The sequence below is a fragment of the Cicer arietinum genome, chromosome 1, assembly GCF_000331145.2.
Source record: "Cicer arietinum cultivar CDC Frontier isolate Library 1 chromosome 1, Cicar.CDCFrontier_v2.0, whole genome shotgun sequence".
NCBI classification, from domain to species: Eukaryota; Viridiplantae; Streptophyta; class Magnoliopsida; order Fabales; family Fabaceae; genus Cicer; species Cicer arietinum.
Genome location: NC_021160.2, coordinates 41,913,810 through 41,928,122, shown reverse-complemented (window position 1 = coordinate 41,928,122; position 14,313 = coordinate 41,913,810). Strand labels below are relative to the sequence as shown.

General features: G+C 29.6%; 1 protein-coding gene and 1 long non-coding RNA gene across 3 annotated transcripts; one reads left to right on the top strand and one right to left on the bottom strand.

The window, feature by feature from the left end:
• Nucleotides 1–5,159: 5,159 nt before the first annotated feature.
• On the bottom strand, nt 5,160–10,812 carry LOC101491401 (pathogenesis-related thaumatin-like protein 3.5). Of its 2 annotated transcripts, XM_004488746.3 has the most exons (4): nt 10,673–10,812; nt 9,832–10,522; nt 6,185–8,513; nt 5,160–5,344 (listed from the first exon to the last, which is right to left on the bottom strand). In XM_004488746.3, exons 1-4 carry the CDS (start codon nt 10,728–10,730, stop codon nt 5,315–5,317), a joined length of 3,108 nt encoding a protein of 1,035 aa, XP_004488803.2. In that variant the 5' UTR covers nt 10,731–10,812; the 3' UTR covers nt 5,160–5,314. The 2 variants fall into 2 exon arrangements, with proteins under 2 accessions (XP_004488803.2, XP_027190991.1); XM_027335190.2 differs by lacking the exon at nt 5,160–5,344 and having other exon boundaries at nt 8,323–8,508.
• On the top strand, nt 10,398–11,125 carry LOC113786870 (uncharacterized). The gene is made up of 2 exons (XR_003473182.2): nt 10,398–10,538; nt 10,683–11,125. It is a non-coding gene; the product is annotated as an uncharacterized lncRNA (long non-coding RNA).
• Nucleotides 11,126–14,313: the final 3,188 nt, after the last annotated feature.

Genomic DNA, 14,313 nt, shown 5'->3' with positions numbered 1-14,313 from the left:
TTTAAATAAGAAATGAGAATCAGTACTATAAGGACCATTTTCACAAATTAATTGATAAGCAAGAGTGATGGATAATGCATAATGATTTTCAGGCGCACAAATATTCAGACTCCAAATATCTCTCTTTAAAACGAGTACCATGACAATTAAAGTCCAACTGATGTGAGGTTTGCCTTTATCCCAAACACAAGAGAAAACATTCCAAATATTGGAATAATTACTTATGGGAGTGATTAGAGGCATTGAAAGAGAGTCACAATTATACATGGTTCTCATCACTTTCACCCAAAGCTTACTTGGGTTAGCCACCATTTGCTATGCTAGTTTATATATATAAGTTTGATTAAGCATGCAAATATTTTTAAAGCCAAGGCCATCCTCCTCTGACTAGAAGTGGTGGAACCCCAAATAAAATATCAACAAATCTTTTCAACCTCTTCACACACTGAAACAGGAATAATTGAAGTTTCCATAATAACAATGGATGCAAGACAATGAAGGCTATTCAAGATTAACTTTTCCTACAAAAGACAAATTATTATTAGTTTTCCACATAGATAACTTCATGTGCATATTATTTAAAATAAAAGTAAAAGAGTTGTGAGAAATTATATGATGGACCATAGGTGTGCCCATATAAGTCCCAAGGTCATGTGTAGGATCAATGTCAATGCTCTGACTAAGCATCACAACATTATGCTCAACAACATTTTTTGAGAAAAATAATTTCTATTTTTATGATTGATCTTTTGACCAGATCTAGCACAAAAGCAATCCATGATATCTTTAATGGGACTCATTTGGTACATGCGTATTAACTAACACTAAGTTACTTGCAAAACAAATATGAGATAAAGACCTCTTCCTCTACCAAAGGATAGAGGTTCCGAACTTTCTTTACTAACTTTATCATATATATGGTGGCCAAATCTCTCCAAAACAAGAACCAAAATATAATGTAACAAATTATCTTTTTGTCTAAGACCTCTCGTAGTCTTGAAGCTGAATGTGGGGACACCAATTAGTTATGCTCATAGGCAAAAAAGATATGACTAAATCAATTTACAAATATGATTTGACATATAAAGGTGAGATAGACTATCATATTTGATACGATCATAAGTCTTCTTCATGTATAATTTCAAAATCATAAAGCCTTTTTTTGGTTCATATGATTAAGAGTGTGATGAATCGTTTCTTACAAAATAAGAATATTATCAATGGTACCCCTATTAAGAACAAAGTTAATATGATTATTAGCAACAACATAAGGAATGATACATCTAATTCTTTGAGTCACATCTTTAGTAACAATCTTATAAATGACAAGTGAGTAACTTTGGTTGGTTCATTGCACATAAAAATCATAGTAACTAAGTGAATATTATAATTTATAGAATGTTTTACGATTTGATGTTTGAAATATTAATTATGTGATGAGATAGTAGTTATTTTATTGATTAAAAATATTATTTATTTGTAATAATATTTTTTTTAATAGCTAGCAGAAAAGATTTAAATTTAAAGAGTAAAAATAAATATTTAAATATGAGAGAAAATTTAAATTATAGAATGTTTAGTGATTTTTTTTAGAATATTAATGGACAGAGACTAAGTTACCTTTTTAATATAAGTATTTTATTCTAAATGTATATCTATGGAAAATTATTTGTAGGTTATCCGTCTCTTATTTATTATGTGCTGGTGATAGTTCATCATATCCATATTGTTTATTGTTTTTAGTGTTATTTATCTTTAATAATTAGTTAATTTAAGTAGTTATATGATATAGTTTGTTGATTTTAGTTATTGGATTTAATGAAATGTTTAGATTTTTATTTTTTTGATTAAGTAAAGATTATTTGTAGATATATATTGTTTCGTTATTCTAGCACAATGCTGAATTTTTTGTGAAAAATTAACATGATTTATGTGGAGTATTTCAACCATATATGGGATTGCAGATGTCTAATTGGAGTCAAACCAAGTGCAAATGAAAGCTAATATCAATAGCTACAACTTTTTTAAAGACATTGGAACCAAATTCAGACTCAAACGACGAGAAAAATGCAGTAAAATCAGACAATAAATATTGTGCGCTGGAGCGCAAATGGTTGCGCATGGTGTATTTCTGCAGTATTTGGTCAATTTTATTCTTTGCAGAAGCACTTGAACTCCCCTAGCTTATTTGTCTGATTTGATATCTAGTTATATGAGTGAATTTATTGAATTATTTTTCTTATCTTTGTGTTTACTGCTTTTTATTGTTTGATCAACTTTAAACTGTTTTATGATTCTCATTTTGAAACGGAAGTGAACTTTACAAATGCTTGAGATGAGACATTCATGATATTGTAGTCTAGAGATAGATGCAGACCATGAAACCAATTGGATTATTTGCATAAACAATAGTTTAATAAGAGAATTCTTGTACTATAAAGCTTAATTCTAATCTTAAATCCACTAAGGAATTCAGGGTTACTTTGGAATTAAAGGTTTTGTCACTAAGGAATTAGGGCAAGAATAGTAAAGAGAATTCGATAATAGTTTAGTAAATAAATTTAGTAACTAAGATCAAATTAGAAACTAAGGTTGGATTCGAAGTGAAACTCATCTTTGACAGTTTCCTTATTATAAAAGTTTCATACTATTACTCTTGTTAGTTTTAAAAATTATTTCAATCAATTCGAAAATTTCTTTTTCAATTTTAGTAATTAAATATAATTCGATAGTATAACGTAATCCGTGATTTCGACACTCGGTACTATCATTTTAATTATTACTTGCAACAAATAAGTACAGTTGTTGAAACGTTATTGGCGGGGTTGAATAGGTATCCATGAAATGCTTTTGTACGGTTCTCAAGTGTATGAATGACATGTGAGCTTACTTAAATTCTCAAGTGTATGAATGACATGTAAGCTTATGTAAACTTTTGGACACTACATTTGTAATTTTATTTGGTCTCGTAATCAATGTTTTTAAAATTGGATCGGACAATCGAACAAGGCAGTCGAACTAGAAACTTGGGGAACCAAGATTTGATACAATTCAATTCAGTCGTCTGAACTGCTAGTCATGAAAAATTGGAAAAAAACTTTTTGAATCGGAAGTAACCGATAAAACGGACAAAAAGGAGACAGTTTCAAGAACCGGCCGGTTCAAAAAAATAGATATTTCACTCCTAAAATAATTTGAGACAAAGTAAAGAACATAACATAGAGAGGGAAGGTTGAACATGAAATTAATGGAATACGAAAAAACATTAAAACATGAGAGAGATGCGATGAGAAGTAGCAAATGAACATTGTACGACCCCATACAAGAAGAAAAAGAAGAAATAATAGATTATGTGAATATTATATTATTATGGAACTAGAGTTGAGATTTTGAGGTTTCTACCATGCACCATCACACCTTAACCTCTCACCCTCACCTCACTTGAAATTATATTTTTGTTATATATTACTATCTATAAAACCCTCAAAAAAATTAAGCACTCATTTTTTCAACCCCTCTTTCAAAACTTTATAGAAATTACCCCACCATTCGAAATATAAAAAGTAAGTAATTTTTTTTAATTTTGAATTTTTCATAATTTCAAAACAATTATTTTTGAAATTTTCGAACCTTTAGAATAACATTAAAGTTTCAAAATAGGTTTTTTTTTTTCTCCAGATTTTTGTTAATTTCTAGTTTTTTTTTTAAAACTTTCGAAACAGTAAATATTCGAAACTTTTAAAATTAAAAAATTAAAAGTTTATATAAATGAAAAAATATATAAAAAGAAAGTTTATATCAAGAATTAAAAATGCTCAGATACTGGCCAAACCTTTAATAAATTGTTAATTTTGAAAGTTTCTAACAATTCTAAAGTTTTAAAATTCCTGCGAAGGTTCCATTTCGAAAATTTTGAAATCCTTGAAAGTTTGAAAAATCTGAAAAATTTCATCTCGAAAATTTCTAAATGTTCAAAAGTTTCAACAATATCTGAAAAATTTCATATCAAAAAATTCAAAAGTTTCAACAATTTTTGAAAAAAACTTCATTTCGAACATTTCATAACTTCGAAAGTTTAAACAATATGGAAAAATTTCATTTCAAAAGTTTCAACAATTTCTAGAAAAATTTCATTTCGAACATTTCATAACTTCGAAAGTTTGAACAATCTAGAAAATTTCATTTCGAAAATTTTAAAACATTCGAAAGTTTCAACAATTTCTGAAAAAACTTCATTTCGAACATTTCAAATTTATCAAATGATATTTACTTTTTCTATTTCAAATATTTTGATACTTTCGAAGGTAAGAAAATTTTGTAAAATTTTAAAAGAGGGGTGAAAAAAATGAGTGTTAAATATTTTTAAGGATTTTACAGATAGTAAAAAGGACAAAAATGTAATTTTATGTAGGATGAGAGTGAGAGGTTCAGGTGTGGGGGTGCATGATAGAAACCTCTGAAATTGTTTTACAAGTAAATGTATTGGGCTTGTACTAGAACAAAATATATTGGGGCAACACATGGTTAAGAGATCTATTACTATATTTTTTTTAAACACTTTATTTCTAAGGTATGACATAATGTAAAACATACTTATTTTTAAATTAAATTATTTATTTTATGTATTTGTGGGTGAATTTTATGAATTTTGTAATTATAAATTATGAATTCATTTAATTATAATGAAGTTTAACATTATATTTAATTATTATTATCTGGTTCAACTGTGATTCAATCGGTTGAATCAATTAAACTATGACTTACAAGTCTTTTCGATTTGATCTTCAGTTCAAATGTTAAAATATTGTTTACGATATCTCCACTCATAAAATTGTCATAATGATTTAAAATGTTGTTTGTTCTCCAGTGCGAGCTTAGACTTCTCTCCCAAATTTATTATTAACCAAAAAATTTGATTTCAATTTATTATCTCTCTAACTTAAATTTTAAATTAATTAATATTTAATTTAATTTATATCTATTATCGATGTAAACCTATTTTACACGTGTATTTAATAACAGAAATTAAAAGAGATACATAAAGATTGTAAATAACAGAAATTAAAAGAGATACATAAAGATTGTAAAATAATTTAATTTACTTAGCCATTCAATTAAGTTTCACGATTTTTGCCATTATATAATTTTTAAAATATTTTAATTATATTAACTGAATAAATCTAAAATTTTATTTTCATTTCTATTCTCTTTCTCTCTACTCACGTCTTGTTTATCTTGTTGATAGCCGTTGTCACTATCAAATACAAAGAATATTCAATGATGGTGCAAGCAATTATTTGACTGATGTTAATAGTTACAACGTCCTTGCTGACATTGATGAAACCTGAAATTTTCCAAAAATAATAACAGAGTCATCCACACTTGCAATAGAAAAAATGGTAGTTATTATGATACAAATACATAATTAAATATTATTAAAATATATAATTTTGATATGACTCAAAATTATAATTTAATTGGATGACGGTGTAAAGTCAAGCTTACATTGACATCGTATACCCTTCCGCTTTCTGTATTTTCCCCTCAACTATTTTTATATAATTTTGAATATTGTTTATGTTACATTTAGTTTGTAATACATAATTTTTATGTTTGAAAATGTAGTCATATTATGAAATAAATGTTTTGGAAAATCTTGTGAACACTTAAGTGTTTAATTTTCCATTTAAAAATTCTTTAATTAAATAGTATATAAAATGTTAATTTATTAAACTCTGAAGATTGGCGAATCACAAAACTTCTAACCATTGGAGCATAACAACTAGTTCCCACTAAATAGAAACTCAAATTATAACCCTTCAGACAAATCTAACAACAATCATGTTTTTAATATTACTAACTTTGTAAATAGAGTTTATATTGTTTATACATTTTCATAGTCATTTGGATGTCACTATTAAACACCTTATTATGAATGTTTTTAGTATGAAAGCTAATATTTTGGAAGTATATATTGAAAAGAAAAAACATAGCTTCTAATTGTTGTACAAATACTATCCAATAAATTCCTCATTATTTATGAATACAACCAATTTAATTTCTATGTGATATGATAAATCAATATGAATAAAACTAAATGTGTAGCTAGCTACATCATGGAAAATAAAACAGAAGGTAGGACTAAAATATCATTCAAAGGAAACAAACTTCAATTACAACTTACAGAACCATATAGATAGGGACTTGGGGGAACTACAACTTCAACAATTCCTTCTAGCATCAATAAAACATCCTTCATTGTTGGCCTAAGAGAAGGATCTTCTTGAATGCACCAAATAACAATCATCACAAACTTTTCCAAGCTCATCATGTCATTACCGACCTCAATATCTTTGTCTAGAAGAATGTCAAGTCTTTTAGTCTTATAACAATCATAAGCCCAATCAGTTAAAATCCCTTTTTCATCAGTAAAAATTTCTTTCTCTACATTTTTCCTACAACATATGATCTCTAACAATAATACACCAAAACTATAAGTATCAACCTTAGCAGTGATTGGTGCACTCCTAAACCAATCTGGTGCAACATACCCTTTGGTTCCTCTAATTCCTGTTTCAGTGTGGCTTTGATTAATCAACAATAACTTTGCCAATCCAAAATCTGAAATCCTGGCATTGTAGTGGTCATCTAAAAGTATATTTTGTGGCTTTATATCACAATGGATTATTTGAGTGTAACATCCCTCATGCAGGTAAACAAGACCTCTAGCAATCCCAAGGGCAATTTCGACTCGTTGGTTCCAATTTGGTTTTGAATGGCTGAAAATGAAGCTTGCTAAAGTGCCATTGCTCATTAACTCATATATCAAAATACGATGTTGTCCCTCATTGCAATAACCAAGAAGACGAACAAGATTCCTATGATGAGTTTGGCCTATGACACTCATTTCAGTCTGAAATTCCTTTTCACTATCTTGGATCAACTTATCTAGTTTCTTAACTGCCACACCAATCATCATCTCTATTGTTCCTTTGTAAACAATGCTACAAGATCCTCTTCCTAATTCTTCTCTAAAGTTACCTGTTGCTTCAATAATTTCCTTGAAGCTAAAATTGCGCAAGTTATTGCCAACAACACTTTTGTTAGTTATACTTCTTTTGATTTTCTTGCGGTTGTAGGGGAACCCAAAAAATATTGCACCAAACAATGTTAAAATTACAAACACAGAGCTTCCTAAAAGAACTGAAATCACAATGATCAAAGTATCATGACCTTTTTTCTTATTTGGCAAGGAGGATAAAGGATCATTATTCATCAATTTCATGATAGAAATTCCTTTTACTTCTTGATCATTCCTCCCATAAGAGAGTGGAAGCTTCTTCTTCCAGCAGGAACTTTGGTTGAAAGAAACCAAAACACATAAGCAATCTTGCAAACATGAATCCTTACACTCTTGTAAACTAGATGGACTTATTATTTCATAATCAGATTTAGGCCAATCAGTATTTGGTAATTCCTTCATCGTATATAGATTATCTTGTGAATCCCAATTACCACCAGCTTGACAAATGACTTGAAAATTTGGCAAGCAACCAGCATACATGTTATATGTATCAATTGGAGAATATCCATATGGGCAGGTACAATTTGGCCTTTGGTCATTTGTAAGGGTGCAAATGCTATTAAAACCACATACACCTTCACCATTTGTGAATGAAGAATACAAACATATGTTTTCTGGTATAGTCTTAGCAATAACCCAACTTTGTCCTCTTTTTGGATCTTTAGGGTAAAATGCTATGGTGAAAACTCCATCATAATTAATTGTTGCTTTGTAGTAGAAGTCATTTGTTGAGAATGTCTCATTTGGGTTGATAATTGAAAAATTATCCCTTCCTTTTTTCTCTATATATAAAAACCCTGATTTGTCAAATATCAAACGCTCACCAACATTTGTTTGATTCTTAGCATTACTATTGGTGCCAGAACTGTAGTAAGGATCATAACTATAGTTGCTTGGCAAATTTATAACGTTGAGCACAAGATTCCCATCCTGTTGTAGATGAAGTTTGAATTTTCCTTGTGAGAAGTTGAACTCTCCTTGTCTTGAAGAAAGATTGCCATTTAACTCTATTACTTGATTAGGAACTAATGTGTCACTAGGATGATTGAAACTATCCCATATTGCCACAGAATTTTTGTCTCTCAATTGAAAGTTTCCAACATCATTCATTAAACCATTAGAAATTGTACCTGATGGGAAATTTGATTTCCATAGCTCTGAACCTCCAGGATTGGTGAGCACCAACCCACTAGTATCATTTAATACCAATCTTGATCCTTTAGGAGCAAGAATATCTCCATTTGCATACCAAATTATAGCATCAGTTTGTATCTTATCATACCATATAGCTAGTAAGAAAAGCTCATTGGGAAGTTGGTAAAACCCAAATGCAAAATCTCCTGAAGGAGAGAGCCATCGAGCTGTCCCACTACCAGCAGTAAGTGATTCACCAACAGGAATACTCCCACCTTGATCCAATGATTCTGAGCTGCATAAAATTATAAAAATAAATTAGTAATTTTTTGTGAGTGGTAAATTCGAAAAACTATATCATTTGCTAACAAATTTAATTTTAGTTTTCTTATTTCTTATAAATTTAGTTAACTAAGTCTTACATTTAGCAACATAAATAACTTCTGAAAACCAAAATCTACATATTATCTAATGTGGTTTGTATTATGAATCATGAATAAGATTTTATTACGAATCATAAGATACATTACCAATAAAATAAATGATATTTTTAAGTAAAAACAAGTGAAATAATAAAATTCTAAAATCTACAAGGTTCTATGAACAATATTTTAGTTATAACTAATATTTAATGTTAAATAATTATTAAAAAAATAGCAAATTGTATTTAATAAAATATTCCTTCTAGTCCCAATCATAAGAAAAAAAATAAAAAACCTCAAGATCAATTAATTAATTTATTACTATCACTTTTTGAACATTTTTATAAGTAAATCTTTCATAGAAAAAAGTGAAACATTAAATACGTTAACTAATATTTAAAAGACATACATGAAATAGAGATAAAAAAAGTCATTTAAATAATAAATGTATCTTAAAAGTCACATCTTTTTCTTATAAATAGAATCAAAAAATCTTTAACAATTTTCTTAACATTGAGACCAAAGGTAGTAATTAATAAAATATAATTTTATGATAATAAAATAAATTAAATTAGATTAGATTACACTTTTTATCTCTTAAATTATTTTATAGGGTTGAGTTGGATACTAGAATAAAAAAGAGGTTTTATTTTAATCCCTTAAACTTTTTTGTTCTACTTTGATTCTATAAGTTACAAATGTTAAATAACTTATATACCTTATCAATCTGGATTTGGCAGGTCCAATTGTAAATTGATTAAATAACTTATATACATTCATATTGACATGCATTACTATCTTAATGAATGAAATATACAGAGTGTTGAACAAGAACTTATAAAATAAGAGTAGCAAAGATTCAAATATTACGCGGAATGTGTGGAAGGACTGGACTAGATGCAAATATTACTGTCGATCACGTGCTGACTAATGCCTCCGAATATCAATTATCTTTTTTGACTGGAGACGATCGATAACTACTATTACAAAAGTTATTATAATTAATAAATTATAATTTTTAAATTATTTTAAAATAATTAAATTTATTATTTTTATTTTTAATTATTTATACATATTAATATCTTTTTATATTTAATGAATTCATAATAAAACAGAGTAAAATTTACTCAATTAATAATTGAAAAATAAAAAATTTTAATATAGAAAATAAAAAACCAATCCGACCCTAACCTGGCATTATTTGAGGCAGGACAAAAGACGATTTGGTAATCAGTAGCCGCACAAGTGAACGTACTGCTATTATCATCATAAGCATAACTATATGCTTGAGGACATGCCTTTTTGAATATCTGAGCATACACACTTGGTTCACAAGTCTCTGGAGTTGAATGATTCCCAACACAACAAAAAAACTGCAAATTGAAAGCAGCACAAGGACCCTGACACGCCACAACTATCCCATTTTCCGTTACTTTCAACTCCGTTGGACACACCGCATTCAGATCCGTAGGACAACCCGTGCTTTTACACTTTCCAGAGTTACTTAACGGAATCACATCCATCGGGACGTTATAACCGTCAACTAAGCTTACATCATAAAAGTCTTGATTGTTGAAACTGTTTATTGAGAACTCCGCTAGCGTCACAGGCGGCGATCCACTACGGCCGCCGCATGCTATTTTTCCGGATCCACAGTCGCCTGTGACGCAGGAGAAGTTTCCGGAGGCGGAATCCGTCGTACAGAGAGTCCGGCCCCAGAAACGGCCGTTCCAATTAGCCGGTGCTGTGACGGTGGAATTCTCACCGGATTGTAAAACGAAACCGGTGGTTGCAAGTGGTGCGCTTCCACTGGTGTTATATGAAGCTGGCCATACTGTGTAGTTGCATTGGTTAACTATAGTGAACTTTGCTGAAATTACAACTGCAAAAACAGAAAGGTACTTAACTCAATATATAGTTTAAAATAATTTGAAAAGTTCTAGTCTAAACATTACTTATATATGATTTGGTGAAAGTATTTGTTAATTAATTTACCATAAATGAGGACTAAAAGAAGAGTATAAATTAGTACCTGTTATTAGTGATAGATGAAGTGTGAAGAAGAACAAAAATGAAGTTGGCTCAACCATATGGAAGTTAAAATTGAAACGAAGAAGAAAACGGAGGAGTCAGAAAAAATAGCTCAACCATATCCAAGTTTTTTGTTCTTATGCTTCTATGGTCTGGAAGAGTACCTGTTTGGGAAGGGACTGAAATCAATTTACGCGTTTGATTTATGACTTTTCCACGTAATTGCTCGTGTTGACCAATTGGTCGTAACAAGGATTATCATGACTTGAAGTGTCTAACTTGAAGAATTTGGTTCCTCTCAACTAAGCGCCGAATAAAGTGAGTAAAATATACATATTATATTTAATGTTAGCTATTCATCTATTATTTAATTGTTTATATTTTAGATGAGTTTGATTCTAACTTTAATCGATTCATTTGACTATTACTTGTGCTTATTGTTGCACAAACTCCACTGATAACGTACCATTTTTGTTTTATATGACTTTGTTTTTTTATATTAGTTATTGATTAAATTTAGTGATATTAAATTAACTGAACGATTAATGACATATATGTCTCTATCTCACTATAATCCTAAAATGACAATAATACTAACTTTTTTTACAAAAAAATCACAATTTCTTCTTGCATCAATTTATTCTTTTTTTTTCATCTTTTTCCCTTAATTTCTTCTTCTATAAGAAGAAGAAATTGGAGGAAGGAAGATGGAGAATTCGTAATTTTAGTCTCTTCCTACTCAACAACACAATGAGAGAATGACACATCATATGTCACATAATGTTCACGTCATCAAGTTAACAATGTTAATAGTTAACTTAATGATAGAGACAAAATTGACATATGTTTGGATGAATTGCGACTAATTTGAATTTTTGGCTGGATCAGGAATCAAAGCGACAACGTCTTGCATATTTAGGGACCAAAATAATGATTTACTCATACTTTTGTCAAACGCTTTAATTAGAATGGACTCTTACTTCAAAAAATAAAGCGAATAATGTGAATAGTTGATAAACAAATTAATGGTTGATATTATATATAAATATATGATCAATCATAAACAATTATAATATTAACTCTTGTCAAATTTACTTTAACTAGATATTTGTTTTTGTTTTTTTTTTTTGCTTAGAGAGTAGTATTAATAACATTACAAGAAAATACTCATTTTGTGGCCAACTTATAAAATATTTTGTGGCTGAAAAAACTCCTCATAAATTACTGATTGAAAAAACCCTCACAAATATTAAAATTCAAATTTGTTGTTATTTGTGACGGAAAAAACCCTTACAAAATTACACCGTTGAGCCTTTGGGAGGGCTTAGACCGCCACAAAATCACACATTTATGAGGGCAAAAGCCGCCACAAAGTTACTCCTTTGTGACTGCAAATGTCGCCACAAAGTCACTCGTTTGTGACGGCAAAAACTCTCACAAAAAGTGTAGTTTACCGTTGGCATTTATGGTTGCTTTGGCCGCCACAAAGTCAATTTTTCTGGCTACAAAGGCTGCCACAAAAGTCCAATTTTATGGTTATTTTGGACGCCATAAAGCGTCATTGTTCTCCTATAAATATAACTCTTCCTCTCATTTTTCATTTCTACATTCTCTCTAAATTTTTTCTATAGATAAAAAAATAAATTAAAACTTATATTAAATTTTTTAAAAGTGTGTTCCTAGTTAATTATTGAATATTAACAATTGTTATAAATATATAGTAAAATATATTCCCTTTGTTTTACAATATAAACAAAAAAGTTGATGTATTTGATTTTGCACTAAATAAATTCATTTTTTATTTATATTTTGAGATGAAAAGAGTAATCACTTGAAAGTGACACATACAATATTAATTTCCAAATAAAATTTAAATAAATTAATTAATATTGTATTGAAAAAATAAAATGGTGTCATGAATATTTATATTAGTGGATGACTTACTAATTGTTAGTGATTTTCTTGTTAATGTGATCATTAATATACTTATAAGTGACTTATGTCATATAAATCAAAATCAAACTCATATGACATTGTAAAGTACCTTATCATGATTGATTGAAACAATGTCATCATTTAATTAAAATCGCGGATACAAATATCATTACTCGTTGCTAAAGTCGCGGGGTACTAGTTACTGATAGATGATATGTTTGAGCCAATTTCAACTTTGTTCTTCTTGACACTTCATCTATCAGTATCATGTACTGATTTCAAAATTAAATGATTCATAGTTTATTGACCGAAGCAACTTTAGTAATATGTACTATTTATTAGTAACATGTACGAATATCATTACATCCGTAACTGCGATTAAATGATCTATTATCAGTAACATGTACTACTTCCTTATCATGATTGAAGCAACTTCATCACTCAAGATTCAAGACTAATGCACACGGTCTTCTTATCATGCTATGGCTTTGAGTTTACTAGAAATAACAATCTTGGTGGGACTAATTAATTATCTTGATTATTAGATAATATTATTATATATTAGTAGTAAGGGTATTTTAGATATTTTCTATTTTCCTCTATATATACTCATTGTAACCCTATTAACTTTAGTTTGGTTCATTATATGTTATGAAACCCTAGAGTAATTGTTTCTCTTCTTCCTCTTTTCATTGTTAACATGGTATCAAAGAGCTTTGGTTAATTTTGGGATCTACCGTAGATAAGAGAGAGACTATTTTGATAGGAAAGACAGCTACCAAAAGAGAAAAGAGAAGAGTAACCCTATTCCCGATTTTGTTAAATCAGTCTCAGAAAAATATCGATTGCGCATCGTTAACCGTTGGATCGGGCTGATTTTTGGACAGCAAGTTCGCAACATTTAGGTCTTCGTCTTCAACGGTCGGATCGACGAAACGACATCTGGAGAGGGAGAAATCGTGCTCTCATAGCATCAGGTTATCCTTAATTTACTTTGTAGTGATTGTGTTTGTCGTATTTTCCTGTCATTATTTGTTATGGCTGGTGTTAAGGATGATTCTCTTCAAGCTGTTAGTGTTCACCTCAATGGACAAAATTACTCTTATTGGAGTTATGTGATGAAAATTTTTTTGATTGGAAAAGATATGTGAGATTTTGTTGATGGAACTTCTGTTAAGCCTACAGATAAAAAGAATGAAACTCAATATGCAAAAGATCTGAAAACATGGAATGTTAGTAATTCAAAAATTATTACTTGGATTAATAATTCTGTTGAGTTGTCTATAGGAGTACAACTAGCAAAATATGATACTGCTAAAGAGATTTGGGATCACTTGAAACGTTTGTATGTTCAGTCTAACTTTGCAAAACGTTATCAGTTAGAAAGTGATATTAGAGCCCTTAAGCAGAGCAGTATGACCATTCAGGAATTCTATTCGGCAATGACTAATCTGTGGGATCAATTGGCTCTTATGGAATCACCTGAGTTGAAAGCTGTCAAAGCATACATTGATCAAAGAGAGGAGCAACGTCTGGTTTGGTTTCTAATGGCTCTTCGTGATGATTTTGAGGGCCTTCGTGGGGGTATTTTGCATCGTTCCCCCCTTCCTAATGTTGAATCAGTAGTTAGTGAATTGTTGGCAGAAGAAATCAGACTTAAGACTCATTCAGGTGTGTTAGATAAGGAAATTCTCTCAACTCCTCCAT